We start from the raw sequence: 20,597 nt of genomic DNA, 5'->3' as shown, positions 1-20,597 counted from the left end.
CAGAGAAAAAGACTGAAATGAGGGTGAGGGTTGTGCTGAATATTTATAGAGTTGTACTACATTCTGCAGTGGTCTGCTGAAAAAAAATATATATCAGATATGTGCCATCAGTAAGTACCCAGGGTAGGCAGTTGGTGACCTTTATGTAGTACAACACAAAAAATAAGTGAAACACAGGCGGACGACTGAGTTGGAGGCAGATTTACTAATGCCGTTATAGCACAAAGAGAATGTATGCAGCATGTGTACTACAGCAGTCGTATGCGTAGCTTTAATACTGAGACTGAAAGGCAGGGGTGAATTATGCCTACCTAATCTACAAAAGAACAAAACATTTTACATATAGTAATCAGAGTAACCTTCATAATTTTATTGAATTTATGCATATTTTGCCATAAAAGGAAAATGTCACTATCGATCTATTTATTCAAGGAAGGCATTGCCTACCTAGGCAGTACATCTCTGATATATATCTATTAAACAGATTGAAGATGGTGGTATTATGACTTTATTAAAGGCGACAATTGTTTCAGAAGCAAGTGGAGTCGTTTTGGCCAGGTGCACGTTGGTTTGTACAGGTAGAAATTACATAAGTTCAAACACTGATTTATTAAAGTCATGAATAAACCTCTCAACTCATCAGGAGGCTTGTTAAAGTTACTGGTGGTAATTTAATTCATGAATTCATTTATCATTATTAAGATTTACATAATTTGCATCTACAAAACCAATGTACAAAGTCTGATCAAAAAGTATAGGGACTTGTGCTGTAAATAGAAAAACTACAACCACAATTTGGCATTTAATCTCTTTTGAGTTGTCTCCTGCAGCCACACACTTTATCCAGCAGTGTTTCCATTGATGGAAGCATTCCTGGAACTCCTTTTATTTTAGGGATATTGAACAGCCGCCATGTTCCATTTTCTTGGATTTTCTCAATGAATTCTTGTGAAGGATCTTACACTGTAAAGACTGAGCCTTGATTTCACAGACATAGACTCGTAATTTTTCACCTCTTACGACCATTTTCAAAAAGTCTTCATCTTCCACAACGCAAGGTGGTTCTGCAAAGATGATGAAATTGAATCTTTTCAACATGACCACATTCTACACACTTTATTTCCAAGCACTGCTAGAAGCGAGTGAGGACATCATATCTCAGTGTGCATGCACAATAGAGTTCAAGGTCAATCTGTGCCAAGTGGCTTCACTCTGCATACTTTAGCTTTGTCACTATAGTAACAGTCATGATACCATTTGATCACACCTCATATACATAGCTGAAATGATTCCACTTGCTACTGAAACAATCATCACCATAACATGGTCTTAGGAATCCTATGCACACTCCAGCACTTTATCTTAAAATAAAATAAAACAAATCCCAGCCTTCTGTGATTCTTTTTGGATGGCTCAATCATGCTATCTTAAGTTCCTACTTCATTTTTTTTTTTCAATTGTAACAATTTACAAGGTTGATTTCTCTCAGCCTTGCAGATGCTTACAAATGGTTGTTTTTAGCATTATCTTTATGTTTGATATCTTCCCTTCCTTCACAGGTTTCTCCAAAATACCAATTATTTCTGCTCTATATTTAAGAGATGAGGCATTATGTACATTATTTACATTTGACGGATATTTGTCCTCATCTTGTTTGTTGTTAATGTTTCGGCTGATATACCCTCCAGCCTTCATCAGGTGTCTTGGGGAAATTTCAAACCTGGATTCTCATTCCTAAGGTATTTTTCGATATTATTATTCAGGTCACTGCTTGAAATTGAACTCGGAATCTTGGGGTTAGTAGCTTGTGCTCTTAACCTGTGGGCAGTTTGAATCTTTTATACTCTATTTTTTCTGGGAGGTATTTTCTCACAAAGGAATAATTTAAAATCCAAATTTAACAACTCACACTGTATTGAAAACCTCATCAGCTGTCCAGTGAAGTGAAATTGTGATTTCAGTTATAAACAGGCCTTCTAGATACAGCTGATAGAAATCAGGAAAATAAATAAAGGTCCCCTTATTGGATGATACTCAATGTGAGATACTCATTTCTGATTAATTAATCAGGATTGAGGACTAGATCAGTGGTGGCTCAGGTATTTTTACCATTTTTAATTACTGGTACCAATCTAAAATATGAGTTTAAGAGCCAATAAAAAATCTTTATGTGGTCTTTTGACCTGCTAGATATAGGAGCCATAAATCCTTCCAGCCATACGCTATTATCTTAACAAATGGAAGGATACACTGATCAATGTAGTCCAGGAAATACTATGCTTAAAAAAACAGACAAATGCTTGCAGCTGGTAGGCTTTTGAACGTAGGCTTACATAACGAGGACAACCTTCAGATTAAATAGATCCTTAGTCAACAAATAAATGGTTTAAGAAACAACTAATGTCAAAGACAACTTACACAGGCGTCCATTCTTCTTTCTTTTTCTTCCGTTCTCGGCGAGCTGATCTTTGTTTCTCTTCTAGCCGGTTCTTCTCCATGGCAGCAGTGTCTGCAGAGAAGACAAAGAAAAACATTTTGTCAACTGATACAACTGTAATCGCAGCATTTTAAATATTACAATGATTTACTACAAACAACAACAGGTGTCGTTTAATTTACAACCATGCCCTCCTTTTATTGAAATAAGTGTTTGCAGTGAATTTGATAAATCAGATAGAATAGGGGCTGACCCCTATATTTCTTTCAGTGAGGAAGTGATGGAAGAGATAAAATACATGAATCTCAATAGAAGATGCCCTTAGTGAGAGAGACAGATGCAATACAGACTCACTCTCAAAAGTCACCTTAACAGGGCTTCTCTCTTTCTTGCTCTCTTAGCACTCAAAGAAATTTCAAAAAGATACAAATTTATTCTGTTTGTCAACCACGGGGAATTGCCTGCATCCTCAACATGATAAGGTCTCGCATAATAAAATGAGACGAGCAATTCAGATCAACCCAGATTATCTACCTGCTTTTGTGGTTTATAAAACGCAGTTATGTTCTAAAAAAATGTCTAGAAAAAAGAAATGACCCTGGGTGTCCCATTAACTAATTTTATCCCTGATATTTTGAATATCTGCAGCTGAAATTGGGGTTCATCTAACAAACCTGTGCGTATTTTATGCCATCGAACACCCAAGCAATTAGTTTGTATGACAAATCTATTAACAAGGGAGATAACTCTCATGGAAAACGTCGAAATTTTTGTACATTTTTGTAGACAATAAAAATTGGAGTGGATCTGGTTTATAAAACAACCTGGGGAAGGTAACAAACATGTTTTGGTGCTATTAAACCTCCACAGCAAAGCATATTCTACTCACTTGATAAGACTAAAAGTGGTGAATATTACGACTGGGGTAAATACCATATGGGAATGTTCTCTATACTAAATACACATCTAGTTGGGTCTTGCATCTGTAATGCAGTTATCAAATTAGACTATTCAAACAATTAGTGGCTAAAACCGCCCTCTAAATGATGGTTTACACACAGATACATACACACACAACCAAAAAACAAAGGGGATAACTTCAACGATTTCTTTTTTTCTTTGTGTGTGGCAAGTAGCTTGCTTACCAACCATATGGTTCCAGGTTCAGTCCCACTGCGTGGCACTTTGGGTAAATGTCTTCTACTACAGCCCTGGGATGACCAAAGCCTTGTGAGTGGATTTGGTAGATGGAAACTGAAAGAAGCCCATCGTATATATGTGTGTGTGTGTGTTTATATGTGTATATGTTTGTGTTTCTGTGATTGTCCCCCCACCATCGCTTGACAACTGATGTTGGTGTGTCTATGTCCCCTATAACTTAGCAGTTTGGCAAATGAGACTGATAGAATCAGTACTAGGCTTACGAAGAATAAGTCCTGGGGTCAGTTTGTTTGACTAAAGGCGGTGCTTCCACTATGACCACAGTCAAATGGCTGAAACAAGTAAAAGAGTAACTCCATATCCCAAATGTGATACAACACTACTGCATTCCTTTCGTCACCAGTATTATATTCTACATTTGACCAAAGAATCTTCTGGCAAAAACGCCTTCCACCTCTCCAGCCATCACTTGTCAATAGGATTAGAAACTTGCATCTAATCATAGAAAGTGATCATGGTGATGATGGTGGTGGTGATGAGGTTCTTCCCGACTCTTATGGCTATCTCTCACCTATAGTAAAACAAGTTATGTCCAAGTTTAAAGAGTTCTACTGACCTTCAGGAACTCATGTCTTTTCTAGCCAAATCTACATAGAGGACAGCTCCACCCCGTACCCCCTCCTCTGCATTGAAATCTTTGTGCACAGGATGTAAGGCCCTGAATATAGACTTCAAAAGTCTTTTGCAATGAGAAGATAAGTGATCTCATCAAACGTTTCCACATCAGAAGCACCTCTTTATAAATCGTACCCACAAGAACCAATGAGGCAGCCTCCATAAGGCCAATCAACATACAAAAAATAGTAACTAACTATCCCTCAATTCATACCACCCAGTCTTACTAAAGCTATGACATTATATAATGTTGTTCCAGATACACGACAACTGAATAAAGGACAAGATGGTCCAGGGTGGATCGCATCTGATCATAGGTTTGTTGGATCATAACAAACCTGGGGTTAAATAGCCACAAAATCTTCACACCTCTCATGAATAAAACCTAGTTAAACTCATCGAATTCCCTGCAAACGACAGAGTCATAATGTTTCTGACACCTCCTCATGGTGGCACACACACAAAACCAAAACAGTTACAGAGACAAAATTTCTTTGTTAGATTCTGTAAATATTTCAATCCCTGACAGTTGCTGGCTTTCTTTACCAGGGTATCAGCATACATACAAGCACATACACCTTGTATTGGTTAACCCCACCACCAACAGACTGTATATTATGCACAGTGAAAGCACGTGGCTTAGTGATTTTAGGATATTCAGTTCATGATTGAAAGGTCAGAAGTTCCATTCCCAGCAGCACAGTATGCCCTTCAGCAAGACACTTTATTTTCACCTTGCTCAATTCCATTCAGCTGGTAAAGATGTGTTGTATCTGGAATTCAAAGGGGCCAGCCTTGTCACATTTCATGTCAGGCTTCTTCTCCCTGAGAACTATGTTAAGGCTATGCATGTATCTGTGGAGTACTCAGCCACTTGCACATAAATTTCATGAGAAGTCCAGCAAGCCAGATCAACTGGACACTTGTGGTCATAGCTGCCAGAGTGTGCCAGTTCTATATTGTGTATAACAAGTAACAGAACAAATAGCAAAATCAAATGTGCATCAAGAGACATTGGTCGCAACATGAAGGAGAACACGTGTGTGTGGCCTTAAGGACATCAAGGGACCATGCGGAAACAGAAGTACAAGTGAGACATAATTCTCCAACTCATCTATGAGCATTGAATAGGAAACAGATTTCTAATATCGAAGACCAAACCAATTGCTGCCAACCCTGGATGTAGATACAAAATTATAATAATCATATATATATATATATGTGTGTGTGTGTGTGTGTGTGTGCATCCAGCTGTAGAAACCTTGCCAGAACAGATTGGAACCTGGTGCAGCCATCTAGTTCACCAGCTCTCAGTCAAAGCATCCAACCCATGCCAGCATGGAAAGCGGACGTTAAACAACGATGATGATGACACACACCACTATATATTGCTGTTAATTACCAGATACAGAGATTTCTGTTTGTCTTGACTGTGTTCTAACAATCATTGTTTACGTGAAGGTGATGGTGCACACACACACACCTATGTTAATATACCCACTGCATGCGTGTTTTTTTATTTCATTTTTGATTTGCTTATTTCAGTAATGTTAGAGTAAATGGATTAGCCTCTATCCCACCACGGGGTCAGCAAATCAGTGTTAATCTATGCCACTGCTGTGGCAGCAGACCAAAACTCTACAACCAACACAAAATGGACAACGGATCAAAGTCTATTTAACTACTGGAACAACAACAACAACAACATTAGTTTATTAATTAACAGTGGGGGTGCTCATTGGAATACTCAGTAAAGCATGTTTTTTTTTCAATAACACTATAAATTATAAAACATTTTCATTGAATGCTATGGATTACAGTAAGGATAATCCATTGAGATTATCATGTCAATATCATTTCTTAAGCCAGGCAGGCTCTAGAAATGAAGAAAAGAAAACAAGCAAAAAAAAAAACAACATCAACAACAATAAAGTTTGGTAAAAAACCACTACGAAACAAACTGAAACTGGGAGGCTTTTTTTTTCTTTCATCTAAACAAGACAGAAAGGAACAAAAATATAAAACTAAATCAACTAAAAGAACCGAAGAACAACAAAATCTACAGACGATGGAGATGAACTGAAGACAGACAGATAGACAGAGAGATAGAGAGAGGAGGGGAAAATACAGAGAGAGAGAGAGTAAGACATAGAGAGAGTGTGTGTAGCAGTGGTGGTGGGAGTTAATGTGTTTGGTAAGAGGGAGAGTGGTGGAGGGAGGAAGTGAAGAGGAGGAGGAAGAAAAGATGAAGACAAGAGAGAGAGAAAGAGAGAGAGACAAGAGCAGTGCTGTGGTGAGTGCGGCAGCAGCATCCAGACAAATGAGTGAGGTTACATTTACCAAACACCTTCACTGAACGTATTGGGTGACCTCTTTGTTTTTCCTCTAACCTATTCTTCTCAATAGCGGCACCATCTACAAGAAACAGAATCAGCTAGTAGACAACAACATCATATATATAGAGATGTATATATATATAGTCTGGAACCGGTACATGTATGTTATATATATATATATATGTATGTATATTGTATTACTGGTTCCAGCCGGTTGGTTGTGGCCATGCTAGGAAACCACCATCACGCATACAAGAATTCATATCAAATGGAACAAAAACAAAACTCAGTGTGTGTGTGTGTGTGTGTGTGTATGTACATATAGCATCATCATCATCATACACACATACATATTAATCAACATCCATTAAGCAAATGAAGTTTGAAGCAGGAAGCATATGTATGTATATATATATATATATATATGTATGTATGAGCTTGTATATGTGTGTGTATACATATATATATATGTGTGTGTATATGTATATATATATATATACACACCTACATATACATATGTAAATAACATAAGACATAGAAACTCATACACAAAGAATTTGTCCAAGTTCTCTCCTCAAATGAAGAACTCAAGCCTGGGCAAGGTGTTACTCAGTGTAATAGCATTGTTAGTGGTGAAGACCTACAAGGATCTGGTTTTTGAGAGCTGTCTGCATATAAATTCTTAACAAATATTGAAGAAAACAAAATTGAAGGAAGAAAATAAAAGGAAAAAAAAAACACTGTTTTGATGTAAAGACAAACTAAGGATTCCCAAATTAAAAGAGTTATAACCAGCTATATATAGACTTCCGAGAATCATATTGTAACACTTTGGAATATTGGCAGAGGAAATCCAACATCTTGTGGTCTTCCTGTTTAATCAACAAATGGAAGACAGATCAAAAAACACAAAAACACAATACAAATGACAGTTGAGGAAACAAAAAATAAAAAAATAAAAAACAGAAAAATGAAAAAAAAAAAACAATAAAAGAGAAATAAATAATTTTGTTTTGATCACAGATGATATATTTTATAAATACAAAGCCAAACGAGAGGGTATTGTCAATTTTAACGACCAAGTCATGGGTTGTCAGTTGAGTTTCATCAAATCTTATTTAGCCATTCAGAGAATAATTTTCCTATGAAAAAAGCAGTTTGAAATTCTGGATGTAAGCAGAGGCATGAATTGGTCAGGTTAAGGGCAGATCTTCACTGTAAAAAGGTCACACAGAGAATTGGAAAGCAAAACAAGGCTAAACACAGAAGAAAGGGCCAATCCTTGACAAAGAACAGGGCTGAAACATCATCAAATATGCCTCTCTCTCTCTTTCTTATCTGTTACTTGTTTCAGACATTAGACCGTGGCCATGCTGGGGCAGGGCCTTGAAGAGCGTTTAGTCGAATGAATCAACCCCAGTATTCTTGTTCTTAAAGCTTGACACTTATTCTATCAATCTCTTCTGCCAAACCACTAAGTTACAGGGAGATAAACACACCAACAACAGTTTTTAAGCAGTGGGGACAAACACAGACACACACATGTATATACATAATGGGCTTCTTTCAGTTTCCATCCATCAAATCCACTCAAAAGGTTTGGTCAGCCTGAGGCTATAGCAGAAGACACTTGCCCAAGGTGCCACAGAATGGGACTGAACCGAGAACCATGTAGTTGGGAAGCAAGCTTCTTACCACACAGCCACACCTGCACCATTTATAAATGAAAGTGTTACATCATGTGCAGCTCCTCTCTCTGAAGAACTAGGTTCAAAAGGCAGCACTTGAAGATCGTAATGGTTGATCAAGGAGAAACCTTTAAAGCTTATGTTATTTTACAGCATATAAAAGTCACTGAAAGAACATCTTCAGTGATTTGTAACTCAAAGCTGTGTTACCACAGTAAAATGAAAGACATTATTAAACAAGGATTGAGACATTATTTACAATTGACAGACATTTGTCCTCATCTTGTTTGCTAACACAATGTTTTGGCTGATATACTCGCCAGCCATCCTCAGTTATCTTGGGGAAATTTTGAACCTGGGTTCTCATTCCTAAGGTATTTTTCAATGTTGTTGTTGTTGTTATTATTATTGTTATTCAGACCACTGCCTGGAATCGAACTCAGAATCTTGGGGTTAGTAGCCTGCACTCTTAACCACTATGCCATATGCCCGTGGGCATGTTGTAGAGTATAATGCCCTCCCAGAGCTTTCTGCAAAGATCTACAAACCAAATAGCAGAGTTATCTTATACTTGTTTATTAATGGAACAAATAAGGATGGAATAGCCCCATACATGATTACCTCTGACTAGAAATTTCAAGATCTTCATGATGAGTGAGGAAAATGTATTACTAAAAATGTGTATTTTGTGCATTTTCTTCATAGTTCTTTGATTTAAAATTCAAACTACTCACATCCATGACCGATCGAGAAGTGATTATTCTCCTTAGAATATTCTAAGGGGTCTCATGTGTTTAAACTTCCTTATATTTTGATGAAATTTCTGGAGGCTCAGAACTGTCATGGCAGACAAAACAGAAGCTTTGAAATACTTGCTGTCACACTCTCATCCTTGGCAAAATGCAGTGAAGAATTAACTGGTCTGTCAGTCAACCCTCTGAGCCCTTACATCCAAGAAAGTTATTAACTGGTCTGTCGGTCACCTCTCTGAGACCTTAATTCATTCCACTAAAGCTAAAGGTCTGAAATTTTGAGGGGAGGGGGCTTGTTGATTACATCAACCTCCAGTGCTCAGTTAATACTTATTCAATTAGCCCAGAAAGAATGAAAGGTAAAGCTGATCTCACTGGAATCTGAACTCAAAATGTAACCATTCAGTAGAAATGCTGCTAAGCTTTTTGTCAAACACGCTGATGCTTCTGATGGTTTGCAGCCTTAAATGCATATAATGATGATGATGATGATTTAAAATTTTGGATCATGGGTAAATCAATTACATTGGTCCCAGTGTTCAACTGGTTCTTCTTTTACCAACCCCCAAAGGGATAAAATGCAAAGTGACCTCAACAGAGTTTGAACTCAGAACATGAAGACAAATGAAATGCCACTAAGCATTTTGCCTGGTGTGCTAACGATTCTGCCAGCTCAGCACCTTGTCATGAATATACATGCTGGTGGCACATAAAAAGCACCAACCGATCATGGCCATTGCCAGCCTTGCGTGGCACCTGTGCCGGTGGCACGTAAAAAGCACCCACTACACTCACGGAGTGGTTGGCGTTAGGAAGGGCATCCAGCTGTAGAAACACTGCCAGATCAAACTGGAGCCTGGTGCAGCCTTCTTGCTTCCCAGACCCCGGTCGAACCGTCCAACCCATGATAGCACGGAAAACGGACGTTAAACGACGATGATGATGATACACAATGACCGACCAACAAGATGTCACTCTCCTTTGGAAGGAGTCCAAAGAACTGATCTTCGCTGATGTAGCTCTGCCTGTAGATCAGAATGTGAAAACAGCAGACAATAAAGTCGGGAAGTGCAAAAGAGCTAGTATTTATGTGAAATAAAACCACACAGCCTCAAAAGTAAGTGTGGTACCTCTTGTGATTGGTGCATTTGAAACCATCTGCAAGAAAGCAAAGTTCTGGCATCAAAAGCTGCAAATACCAAACTTCTTAGGAAGCAATACTTGGAACAGCTTGTGTGTTGAGGAAAGTGTTGCATCTTGAAGCTGTGGGATGGAGCTGAGGCATGGCATGGATGAATGAATTAAGAGAAGTGAATAAATAGCAATTCAGATTTACTGTCTCAAAGTGTATTAGAAAGACATTTCAATCTACTTATTTCAGTTTACTTAGCTACAAGGAAGAGGTGAGAGACTTGATGAATTATTTCTCTTTCATCTGTTTAATACTACTGAGTTAAGAACTGGCTCCATGGAACCGTTATTCATTCTTATCTGGCATCAACAAGGGCAACCGGCCGTAGAAACCCTGCCAGAGTAGACAGTGGTGTATGAGGCAGTCCTTGAACCCATTGGACCCTGTCAAATTATCTGACCCAGGCTACAATGGAACATGGACGTATGATGATGATTCTTACAAAGGAAGGAATAGGGTTCCAAAGACTTTCAGATGCTCTTTCAATGGCAGATCAAGGCTGCTTTTTAGGGGACGAGGAGTGGGCGGTTAACTGATCTTATTGAGACTGTCTCGGATTTATGTATAAAGCAAGAAGGCAATGGTATATGAAGGTCCACCTGAAACAAACGAAGAGGACCTCATGTATTTAAGTTACAGGGTTTTTTTTGTCAAAAGATAAACAATAAAATGTAAACTGAATGCGAGAAGGAGGTACCTTTTTGATGCAACTGAATATGAGAAGGTGGTACCTTTTTGACATAATCTGTGTACCCCTACATAAGTAATTAATGTACCTTGCTGATAAATCCTAAATTGACATAAGATGTATACTCCACCTCCATCCTCAGGTGGGGATTTGCGTATAAGCAATTGAAGAAACATGCAGATTGGAAAGAAGCAGAGCTAACTTACCGATGTCTCCTTGTTCCAATAGACGAATGTCAGGCCGCAGACGGGAGTCTGTTGGTGGTAACCTGTCTTTGAGGTTATCCGTCAATTCATTCAGCATCATGGTATACAGTGTGAAACTGAAGAACTGAAACACAAAGGGAAGACCACAATATGAAGTGACCACACTATACTGACCATTGAAACGGCAAAACAGGACACCACCATTTTCTCTCTCTCTCTCTCTCTTGGAGAAAGTGATTCCATCTTAGAAGACCAAACATTGAACAGTAGCATATAATTCTTATCCTTGACTATCAAACTGTTCTTCAATCACTCACAACAAATTTGGTTTTCAATTCTGGCACAAGGCCAGCAATTTCGGGAGAAACGGTCAATTACATTGGCCCCAGGGAACAACTGGTACTGATTTTATCGACTCTGAAAGGATGAAAGTCAAAGTCGACCTTGTTGGAATTTGAACTCAGAATGTAAAAATGGCCGAAATGCCGCTCAGCATTTAGCCTGGCATGGTGACGATTCTGCTGGCTCACTGCTTCCACTTGCAAGAAATATTAAATGACTGCAACATCAGACACTGCCAGACACACAATCTTAACACAATGGATATGAGTAAACATTTCATTGAATTCAACTAACATATTAATAACATGTAACTAAGGTCAAACATACACACACACATGTAGCAGATATTATGACACACGCACTACTTTTGATTTCAATGATAAAAGCCTCAAATTCTGAATTGTTTCCATTAAAAATTTTCCCTCATAATCTCCTGTTCAAACCCAGTACTTTCTCTTTAACCCTTTTGATACCAACCCAACTGAAACCACCCCAGGCTCTGAGTACAAATGTCTTGTTTTCAAAAGTTCTGAATTAAAATCTTCCACCAAATCTTAGTCACAATTTATGTTCCTAACACTAGCTTAAGAATTGTTTCTCTATTATATATTTTAACCTTTTTGTTACCCTATTTCTGTTGAGATACTCTGTGTTTCTTTCAATTACTTTAAATATAACAAAGAATTTAGTAAAATAATTTAGTTATAATTAAGCTAGTGTTGGGAACATAAATTGAGACTAAGATTTTAATTCAAAACTTATGAAAACAAGACATTTGTACTCAGAGCCAGAGGTGGGTTCAGCTGGGTTGGTAACGAAAGGGTTAATGATAAGTTATTTTACTAAATTCTTTGTTAGATTTAAAATTGAAAGAAACAAAGAGCATCTCAAAAGAAATATGGTAACAGAAGGGTTAAAACATCAGTATAATAATGGTTTCAAATTGTGGTACAAAAACAAGAATTTTAAGGGAAGGGCATACGTTGATTACATCAAACCCAGGACTCAATTTGAACTCATTTTATCAACCCTAAAAGGATGAAAGGCAAAATTGACCTCAGTGGCATTTGAAGCCAGAACATAAGGGGCCAATGAAAAATTATTTACATCATTTACATTTTATGGATATTTATTCTCATCTTGTTTGTTGCTAACACAACATTTCGGCTGATACACCCTGCAGTCTTCATCAGGTATCTTGGGGTAATTTCGAACTTGGGTTCTCATTCCTAAGGTATTTTCAGATGTTATTATTATTATTATCATTATTATTCAGGTCATTGCCTGGAATCGAACTCGGAATCTTGGGGTTAGTAGCCCGTGCTCTTAACCACTACACCATATGCCCGTGGGCTTTCCCCAAGACATCTGATGAATGCTGGAGGGTATATCAGTCGAAATGTAGTGTTAACAACAAACAAGATGAGGACAAATATCCGTCAAATGTAAATAATGTTAATAATTCCTCATCTCTCAAATATAGAACTGTATAAACCAATGAAAAATGTTAGTTATTTTAGTAAACTCTTCCAAAATGTTTGGCTAATTGAAATACAGAGTGTATTTCATAAGAAACCTAGTTATGTAAGGATTAAAAGAAATTTTTATAAGAGTCCTTAAATGAGATAAACTTGTAAAATAAAAAAAAAAATTAACTGGACAGAATCAGGATGTTGGAAAAAATACTTCCTTGCTTTTTTTTCATACCTGATTTGTGGTTTCTGGTCTTGGAAACGCTTTCCAGAGAAGAACTTGTCCTGGTATACCAGGATCAGCATTTGGAAGAACACCAGGAATGTCGTCTGTGTCGCTATTAGCAGCAGCCGCAGCCCCACCACTGACGCCAGTATCCTCACCGCTGATGCCATTCTGAGAGAAGACAAGAAGAAAAAAGCCATAGAAAGTAGATGCAATTAGACAGGTGGTTGTGATCACACACACACAGAGGACATGCAGCAGATGTTGTAACACACAGAGCTGATACTGTGACACACAGGCATGTATCAGCAGTTGTAACAAAGACATGTAACATCTGTTGTGACATTGACATGTTAGTAACTGTTGTGACACTGACATGATGCAACAGCAGCTATCATGACACAGCTGTAACAGCTACTGTGATACAGACATGTAACATCTGTTGTGACACAGAAGTGATGCAACAGCTGTCACGACAGATGTGATGTAACAGCTACTGTGATACAGACATGTAACATCTGTTGTGACACAGAGGTGATGCAACAGCTGTCATGACACAGATGTGATGTAACAGCTACTGTAATACAGACATGTAACATCTGTTGTGACACAGAGGTGATGCAACAGCTGTCACGACAGATGTGATGTAACAGCTACTGTGATACAGACATGTAACATCTGTTGTGACACAGAGGTGATGCAACAGCTGTCATGACACATATGTGATGTAACAGCTACTGTGATACAGACGTGTAACATCTGTTGTGACACACACAAACATGCAGCATTTGTTGTGACAAAAGTGTCCCGACTGCAACAGGTAGTTTACAAACAGATTTAATTTTAATAAAATAACATTTCTTCATCCTCCTCCTTCTCCTGATCATCATCACTGTTATCATTATCGTCAACACCAACACTAATCATCATCATCATCACCTATGTAACATTTGACCTCCCATCATTGAAGGGATGGGGCAGTGTGTCACCAGTCTTTTTTTAGTAGATGCGTATATGAACAAGTATGAATTAACGTGTGTATATATAGGTGCGTGTATGTACACACACAACCTCCCCCCACCACACCAAAACTAAAATTTCTCATTTCCAAGAGTTAGTGACAGAAGAGACTTCAGGAAGTGACACAGCTCTGCAGCCAATGAATTATGGGGGAAAAAGTGGGTTTTTTTGCTTTTTTTATTTCATAAATTAACATACTGTTTGCCACTAAACACACAACTACAAAATGGGAGTGAAGCTTGTTGTCAGACAAGCAGACTGTGGATAGCAGCAAGTAGGCAGGCGAAGTAAAAAGGTTATTGAGGAACTACCAATATGGTCAACGAAGGCCACAAATATAAAATTAGATCAAATAAAACAAAACATATACTATTTTTTGTGTGAATTTGGGGTTAGATAGTTCTGCAAATTTTGGTATCTGTAATGAGTTATTAAAAGGTTTTACAACACACACTTATGAACAGTGAAGCTGTTAACAAAAGCAAGGCCAAAGAAAATCAATGAAGAATAATAATGGCTCATTTTTAATAATTCATTTCATTCCCCCTTCCCCTTGTTCTTCTTATGTGTGAGGCTGAGCAAGAGTGTGAGAGGTTGAACAGAATTTGGTGGGGTCAAACAGGATTTTGTGGGGTTGAGCAGGATTTGGCAGGGTTGAGCAGAAGCATGTAATTGAGCAGGATTTTGTGGGGTTGAGCAGAAGCATGTAATTGAGCAGAAGTGTGTCAGGTTGAGCAGGAGAGTGTAAGATTGAGCAGAAGGGTGTGAGGTTGAGTGGGGGAAGAAGTGGAGAGAGGTTGAGCAGGAGGGCATGAGGCTAAGCAAGAGTGTGTCAGGTTGAGCAGGTGTGAGTGAAGCTGAGGTGTGTGTGTGTGAGATTGAGGTGGGAGGAGCAGAAGCTGAGAAGGAATGTGAGAGATTGAGCATGAGTGTGTGAAGTTGAGTGTAAATGAATGAGATTAAGTGTGAGTGAGGCAAAGAAACAAAATTTAATTATTTTTATCTATTTTAAACCTTTTTTTTTTTTTTCTTCATTAAACATGGCACTTAACAGAAACAACATTTTAATTAAGATGATGTCCTAAGAAGATGCATTGACTGATGCAAGGTGACCGATCCTTCTGACAATGTGGTGAGAACAATAAAAGGAGTTTGACACAAGTGATGTTGTTGAACTGACACTGCACCGGAACCAAGTACATTCAGTTCCATGTTTGCCTACTTGAGACACAGGAACCAAATCAACTCACTTTTTATAGAGGAATATTATCCACAATTCTCCACAGTTCATGACATCATCATCATTATTTAACGTCCGTTTTCCATGCTGGCATGGTTTGAAAAGAGCGGGCAGGAGAGGGGCTGCACCATGCTCTAGGCATCTGCTTTGGCATGGGTTCTATGGCTGGATGCCTTTCTTAACACCAACCACTGGCTGCTTTTTACATGGCACCAGCTCATAGTAGACACAGTTTTTACAAGCCATTAGCAAGCGGTTGTAAGGACTAATTTGCTTATAACTAAAACATTACATCCCCAGCAAAAATTTAATCAATGCAATGAAGGTCGGCTCCAGATCAGCATTGACTCAACAAAGACTGTGACTGAAGACCAATGGAAATCATTTCATCTTTTTAATCAGATACTACATCAGCTAATGTGTCCTGCCTTTCTTTAAGACAGTGAGGGGGTGGGCTGAGGGAGATTTGGCTGCTATTTCTAACATGTCAGGTGTCCACAGAGAATTTTCTCATTGGTTCAGATAAGTCTGTTTATCAGATGTTGATGTTGTTTAGCCCAAGGTCAACCCTCATTAAGTAGACCAGACACTTCAAACATGACCATCTATTTCACCACCACCCCATCATCTTTATCTTTTCTTAAGACAGTGGGAAATGATCTGAGGTAGTTTTGGCTGTTATTTTAAGTTGATCAAATGACCATGTGGAGAATTTTTCATTGGCTCATAAAAGCCTTGTAATTTGAACAGATGACGTATGTTGGATGAAAGATGACAGAGCGCAGATTATGTGACAGGCGAAAAAGGGGTCAGTATGAAGGGATTAGAAGGGTTTTTAAAAGAATAAAGAAGGGGTTAGGGTCTTTCAAATAAGAGGACAGAATAAGATGAAAGCAAAAGATTCGTTTGTCAGCACAGAGAGAAGGATGATGATAATGATGGTGATGATGATGATGATGATGAGAAATAGGAGTTTGGTGATAGCAATAATGCTGATGGTGATATTGATGATAAAGATAATCAAGTAAAAGAGAGGTGAGGTGTAGAAGGGGGGACCCCCCCACCAAAAAAATGGTGAGAAAGTGACTTTGATTTCTCCTCACTGACTGGAAAGACATCAATGAGTTGAATGCTAAAGAGAGGTGAATGTCCAGTCAGGGTTGACCAGTCGACTGTTAACAATCAGCTGGAAAACGGAAACAACACAGAGAGGTTCACTGAAGGTTTGTGTGCATTCTGGGTGGGAAGTAGAAGAGAATGGTGAAAATACTACAACACTTCCAATGCAAAACCCTTACCCTAGACAAAACTGTAGGGTTGTCAGCTGAGGAGTCAAATTTTTGAGTTTTCAAAAATTGTTCGTAAGTGCTTACATCAACGGCATACAAAGCTTGCACCCAGCTACCAAGGAGAGCTTTCACTTTGGTTTTACTGAAAAATAAAACAAAAATCGTTGTTATAGAAACCAGAAAAAACATTCTTTGGGGCCATGCTGGAGTACTGCCCTTCATGTCAATCATTTAATTACTAAATTTCTTTTGCAATTTATTGCTTTTGCTTCAATTAATTTTTGTAAATAACAAAGAATTTATTAAAGTAATTTTCCCCATACCACCATATTTCTGTTGAAATATACTGCCTCTGTTAAAATTAATTTTTTGTAAATAATGAAGAATTTGCCATTACTGAGCTGGTGTTTGGAATTTCTGTCAACATGGAATTCTGATGGAAAGTTCTAATTTAGATCATTTTAATAAAACAAAAGACATTGTTATAGAAACTGGAAAAACATTCTTTTATTCTTTTAATGGTTTCAGTCAGAGGTTGGTGGCCATGCTGGAGCACTGCCCTTCATGTCGATCATTTAATTACCAAATTTCTTTTGCAGTTTGTTGCTTTGCTTCAATTAATTTTTGTAAATAACAAAGAATTTAGTAAAATAATTTTGTTGTTATTAATCCCCATACCACCATATTTCTGTTGAAATATACTGCCGTTTTGTAAATAATGAAGAATTTGCCATTACTGCGCTGGTGTTTGGAATTTCTGTCAACATGGAATTTTGATGGAAAGTTCTTATTTAGATCATTTCAAAACAGGATGTTTGTTTCATATACCAAGGACCCGTTGTGCAGGTTGATAGCAGAAGGATTCGACTTACAAAGAACTAATCAACCTCTTGAAGACATAAACAGCACTTGAGGACATAAGCAGAGAGATTCTGGGTCCTAATAACGATGCTGCATTAGTAAAGATTTTGCCATCTGACCATCATCACTAGATTTTGGTCTGTGTCCATACCGCCGCCATCTGAATCATTCGATCTATGAGATGTCCAAATCATCTGCAGCATGTTATCTTAGACACTCTCAGTTGTTGTTTGATGTCAGCCATACTCAGTTTCCATGCTTCTTACCCATATAAAGCTATATATATATATATATATATATATACATATCTGTAAATGTAATATGTGACAATTACTCAGTAGCCTTGATAAAACTCCGAGGTGGAAATCCACGCCACCATCTCTTCAGTTATCCGGCCATCGGATTTTTCCGATGGCCGGATAACTGAACAGATGGCAATGTGGATTTCCACCTCGGCATCCGAAACTCGGAGTTTTATCATGGTTACCGAATAATTGTCACATATTACATTTACAGATAAATTCCTCTATTTACATAATATCGAGGTCTTTTTCTTTCTTTTGTTGTCTTACCGTTTTTATCTATATATATATATATATATATATAGAGAGAGAGAGAGAGCACAGTAAAATACAAGATGAGTAGTCAGTTGTGAATGGCAGTAAAGCATTTAAAATTGTTATACAGAGGTAATTATAAATATAATTATGCAGAAAAACAGGAAAATCAGGAAAGTGAGAATTCATCATAAATCCCCGTAGATGTTTCTTCAGGACATATCTGTCAATGAAGAACTATTATCAACTCTTGCTTTCCTGACTTTCTTGTTTTACTGCTTAATCACACACACACACACACACACATATGGTCCAAAAATACAACCCCACCCCCACAGAGACCAGAGTGAAAGGACAACAAACAGGGTGTATTAGTTTAGCACTCAGGGAAAATGGTTTCTTAATGAGTATTTAACCACTAATGTGGTACTGAGCAGTTGAGCACTCATTCTCAGTGATCAATATTATCATATATATATAGATAGATGAGTGTATTTTTGCCTTGTTAACAATTAACACGGAGAAAATAAATAGTTACCAGGGTAGCAAAAAGTCACACAAGTAAAGAGGTTGTAACTCCTTGTTTATAAAGGTAGAAACTTTGTGTTTATGTGGAATTTTTACACCTGCGTTAAACTCCATTTATTTATATATATATATATATTATATATATATATATATATATATATATAGAAGAGGAAAAATTATAAGGCAGAATGCTAAATTGAAAGTAAATTTTAATAAAAATGGGTGTATGGAAAATTAAAAAGAAAAAATAATAAATAATAAAAAATTATATATACATACATATGAGAGAGAGAGAGAGAAAAATACAGGCTACATAGAAAAATGAAAGGATAAAGAATGTGGATATACCTTGCATTGTAGATGTATCCTTCTACTTTGTGTAAGTCTCTGCCAAACCAGCCACTTTGTTTAAATGTGAGCACACCTTTATGTTTGGTTTTATGGTTCAATACCTCCATTACACCATACTATAAGAAAACAGAGAGTGAGATGATGACACATCGGTGTGTTGTTACATTAAATAGAAAGAGGAGACACACACACACACACACACATTAATGGGTCCTGTACTATAATACTTGAAAGCAACTGACAGGCAGGGAGTGTGAGATATTTGTTAGTGAGTTCTGTACAATAATCTATTCATGTGTTGGGATGTTACTGAAAACTGCATCTTTAAGTTGTGATTTAAGGAAGGTTGGTTACCTCACACTCTTTTATCCACACCCAGTTGTAATCAAATTCCAGGAGTGAGGTTTGACCACAGCGCTGGAATCTAATGAAACACTGGTCACTTATACACAAAGCTTGCAGTTTTAGACTGGTGATCTCTGCTCCTCTACTGTTATTGGAGTCAAAGAGGATGGCTAATACTCCTGACTGTTCTAAGGCTTGACATAATTAACGTTTAGACTGATTATTTGTCAGCTAATTTGTTTTGCAAATGAGGTGTCTTTATTCTACTGGTCTTCCTGTGAAACCAATAGACTATGGGACTTTATTTACTGGAGAACTTTGTTCACACACACACACGAAATGGGTTTTGAAATAGTTTTCATCCATCTCTTCCATTTGCAAAGCATTGGTCAGATAATGTACAAGGAAAGCTACTCACATGTTCAACCCAAAGCTTCCCCACAATTACATTATGTACACAGCAGTTGACATTAGACCATGTGTAGACTTCACCAAATCTGAAAATAATTTGAATGGATGATAACTTGGGCTGAGAAAACAATTTGATATGACAACAACAATAATAATATTAAAAAAGGATTTCATCACAGACTTAGGGCCCTGTTTCTGTAAGAGCAATGGGTTTTCTTCTGTTTTGCTTAATCATTCCAGTGGTTTTAGACAGTGGACTTGGAGTAACTTCTTCTGGGGTATTGTTGATGACTTCTTTCGGTCTACAATGGTACTGATTTCAATGGTCTTGGAAGGGGAAAAAAGCACATGAAGTGATGCTACCTATCAACCGATTCCATCTCAGTATCTACCGTACTCAACAAGTAAGAAATGTTATCAAAGATAATAAACAAAAATTGAACGAGACGAATTATTCAGTTGAATTGGGAATACTTCAAGATGGAAATTCTTTAACAAATACATAAAACTCAATTCTTAAAACCCTCAATGATGATAATATACCAGATTTCAAAACAGGGGCGATGCAAGAAAACTATATTTATCTCTTTGGATTCCTTGCCTTCCTTTCATGCCTGAATGCCAATATCTGATTTATTACATACAAATGTAATGTTGAGGCTTTAATGAAGGAATCTCAATGTATTTCAAATGAAATTGTTCCACTGAAGGGGTCACTGATCCTGACACACTAATTTAAACTAACATTAAAAAGATCTTTTTGGCATAACCATAATCCGGAGAAGCACTATTATCATTTGATTGAAATGGCTTTAATGCT

At 37.5% G+C, this 20,597-nt stretch overlaps 1 protein-coding gene across 3 annotated transcripts in view; it reads right to left on the bottom strand.

Annotated features, from left to right (window-relative positions):
• The window catches only part of LOC115210359 (oxysterol-binding protein-related protein 1), a 280,667-nt gene that overhangs the window by 507 nt on the left and 259,563 nt on the right, over positions 1-20,597 (bottom strand). The window contains exons 21-27 of one of the 3 annotated variants that reach the window (XM_029778918.2): positions 19,785-19,863; positions 19,019-19,137; positions 16,809-16,866; positions 13,185-13,346; positions 11,136-11,259; positions 6,614-6,688; positions 2,419-2,509 (exon numbers count right to left, since the gene is read on the bottom strand). In XM_029778918.2, the coding sequence (XP_029634778.1) occupies positions 2,419-2,509; positions 6,614-6,688; positions 11,136-11,259; positions 13,185-13,346; positions 16,809-16,866; positions 19,019-19,137; positions 19,785-19,863 (708 nt within the window). Of the gene's footprint in view, positions 1-2,418; positions 2,510-6,613; positions 6,689-11,135; positions 11,260-13,184; positions 13,347-16,733; positions 16,867-19,018; positions 19,138-19,784; positions 19,864-20,597 lie in introns of all 3 variants that reach the window. The other 2 variants (XM_029778916.2, XM_029778917.2) reach the window with 2 other exon arrangements.

This window comes from Octopus sinensis, linkage group LG4, assembly GCF_006345805.1.
Source record: "Octopus sinensis linkage group LG4, ASM634580v1, whole genome shotgun sequence".
In the NCBI taxonomy this organism is placed as follows: domain Eukaryota; kingdom Metazoa; phylum Mollusca; class Cephalopoda; order Octopoda; family Octopodidae; genus Octopus; species Octopus sinensis.
The sequence above is the reverse complement of the archived record's forward strand: the minus strand, read 5'-3'. Positions and strand labels throughout refer to the sequence as shown.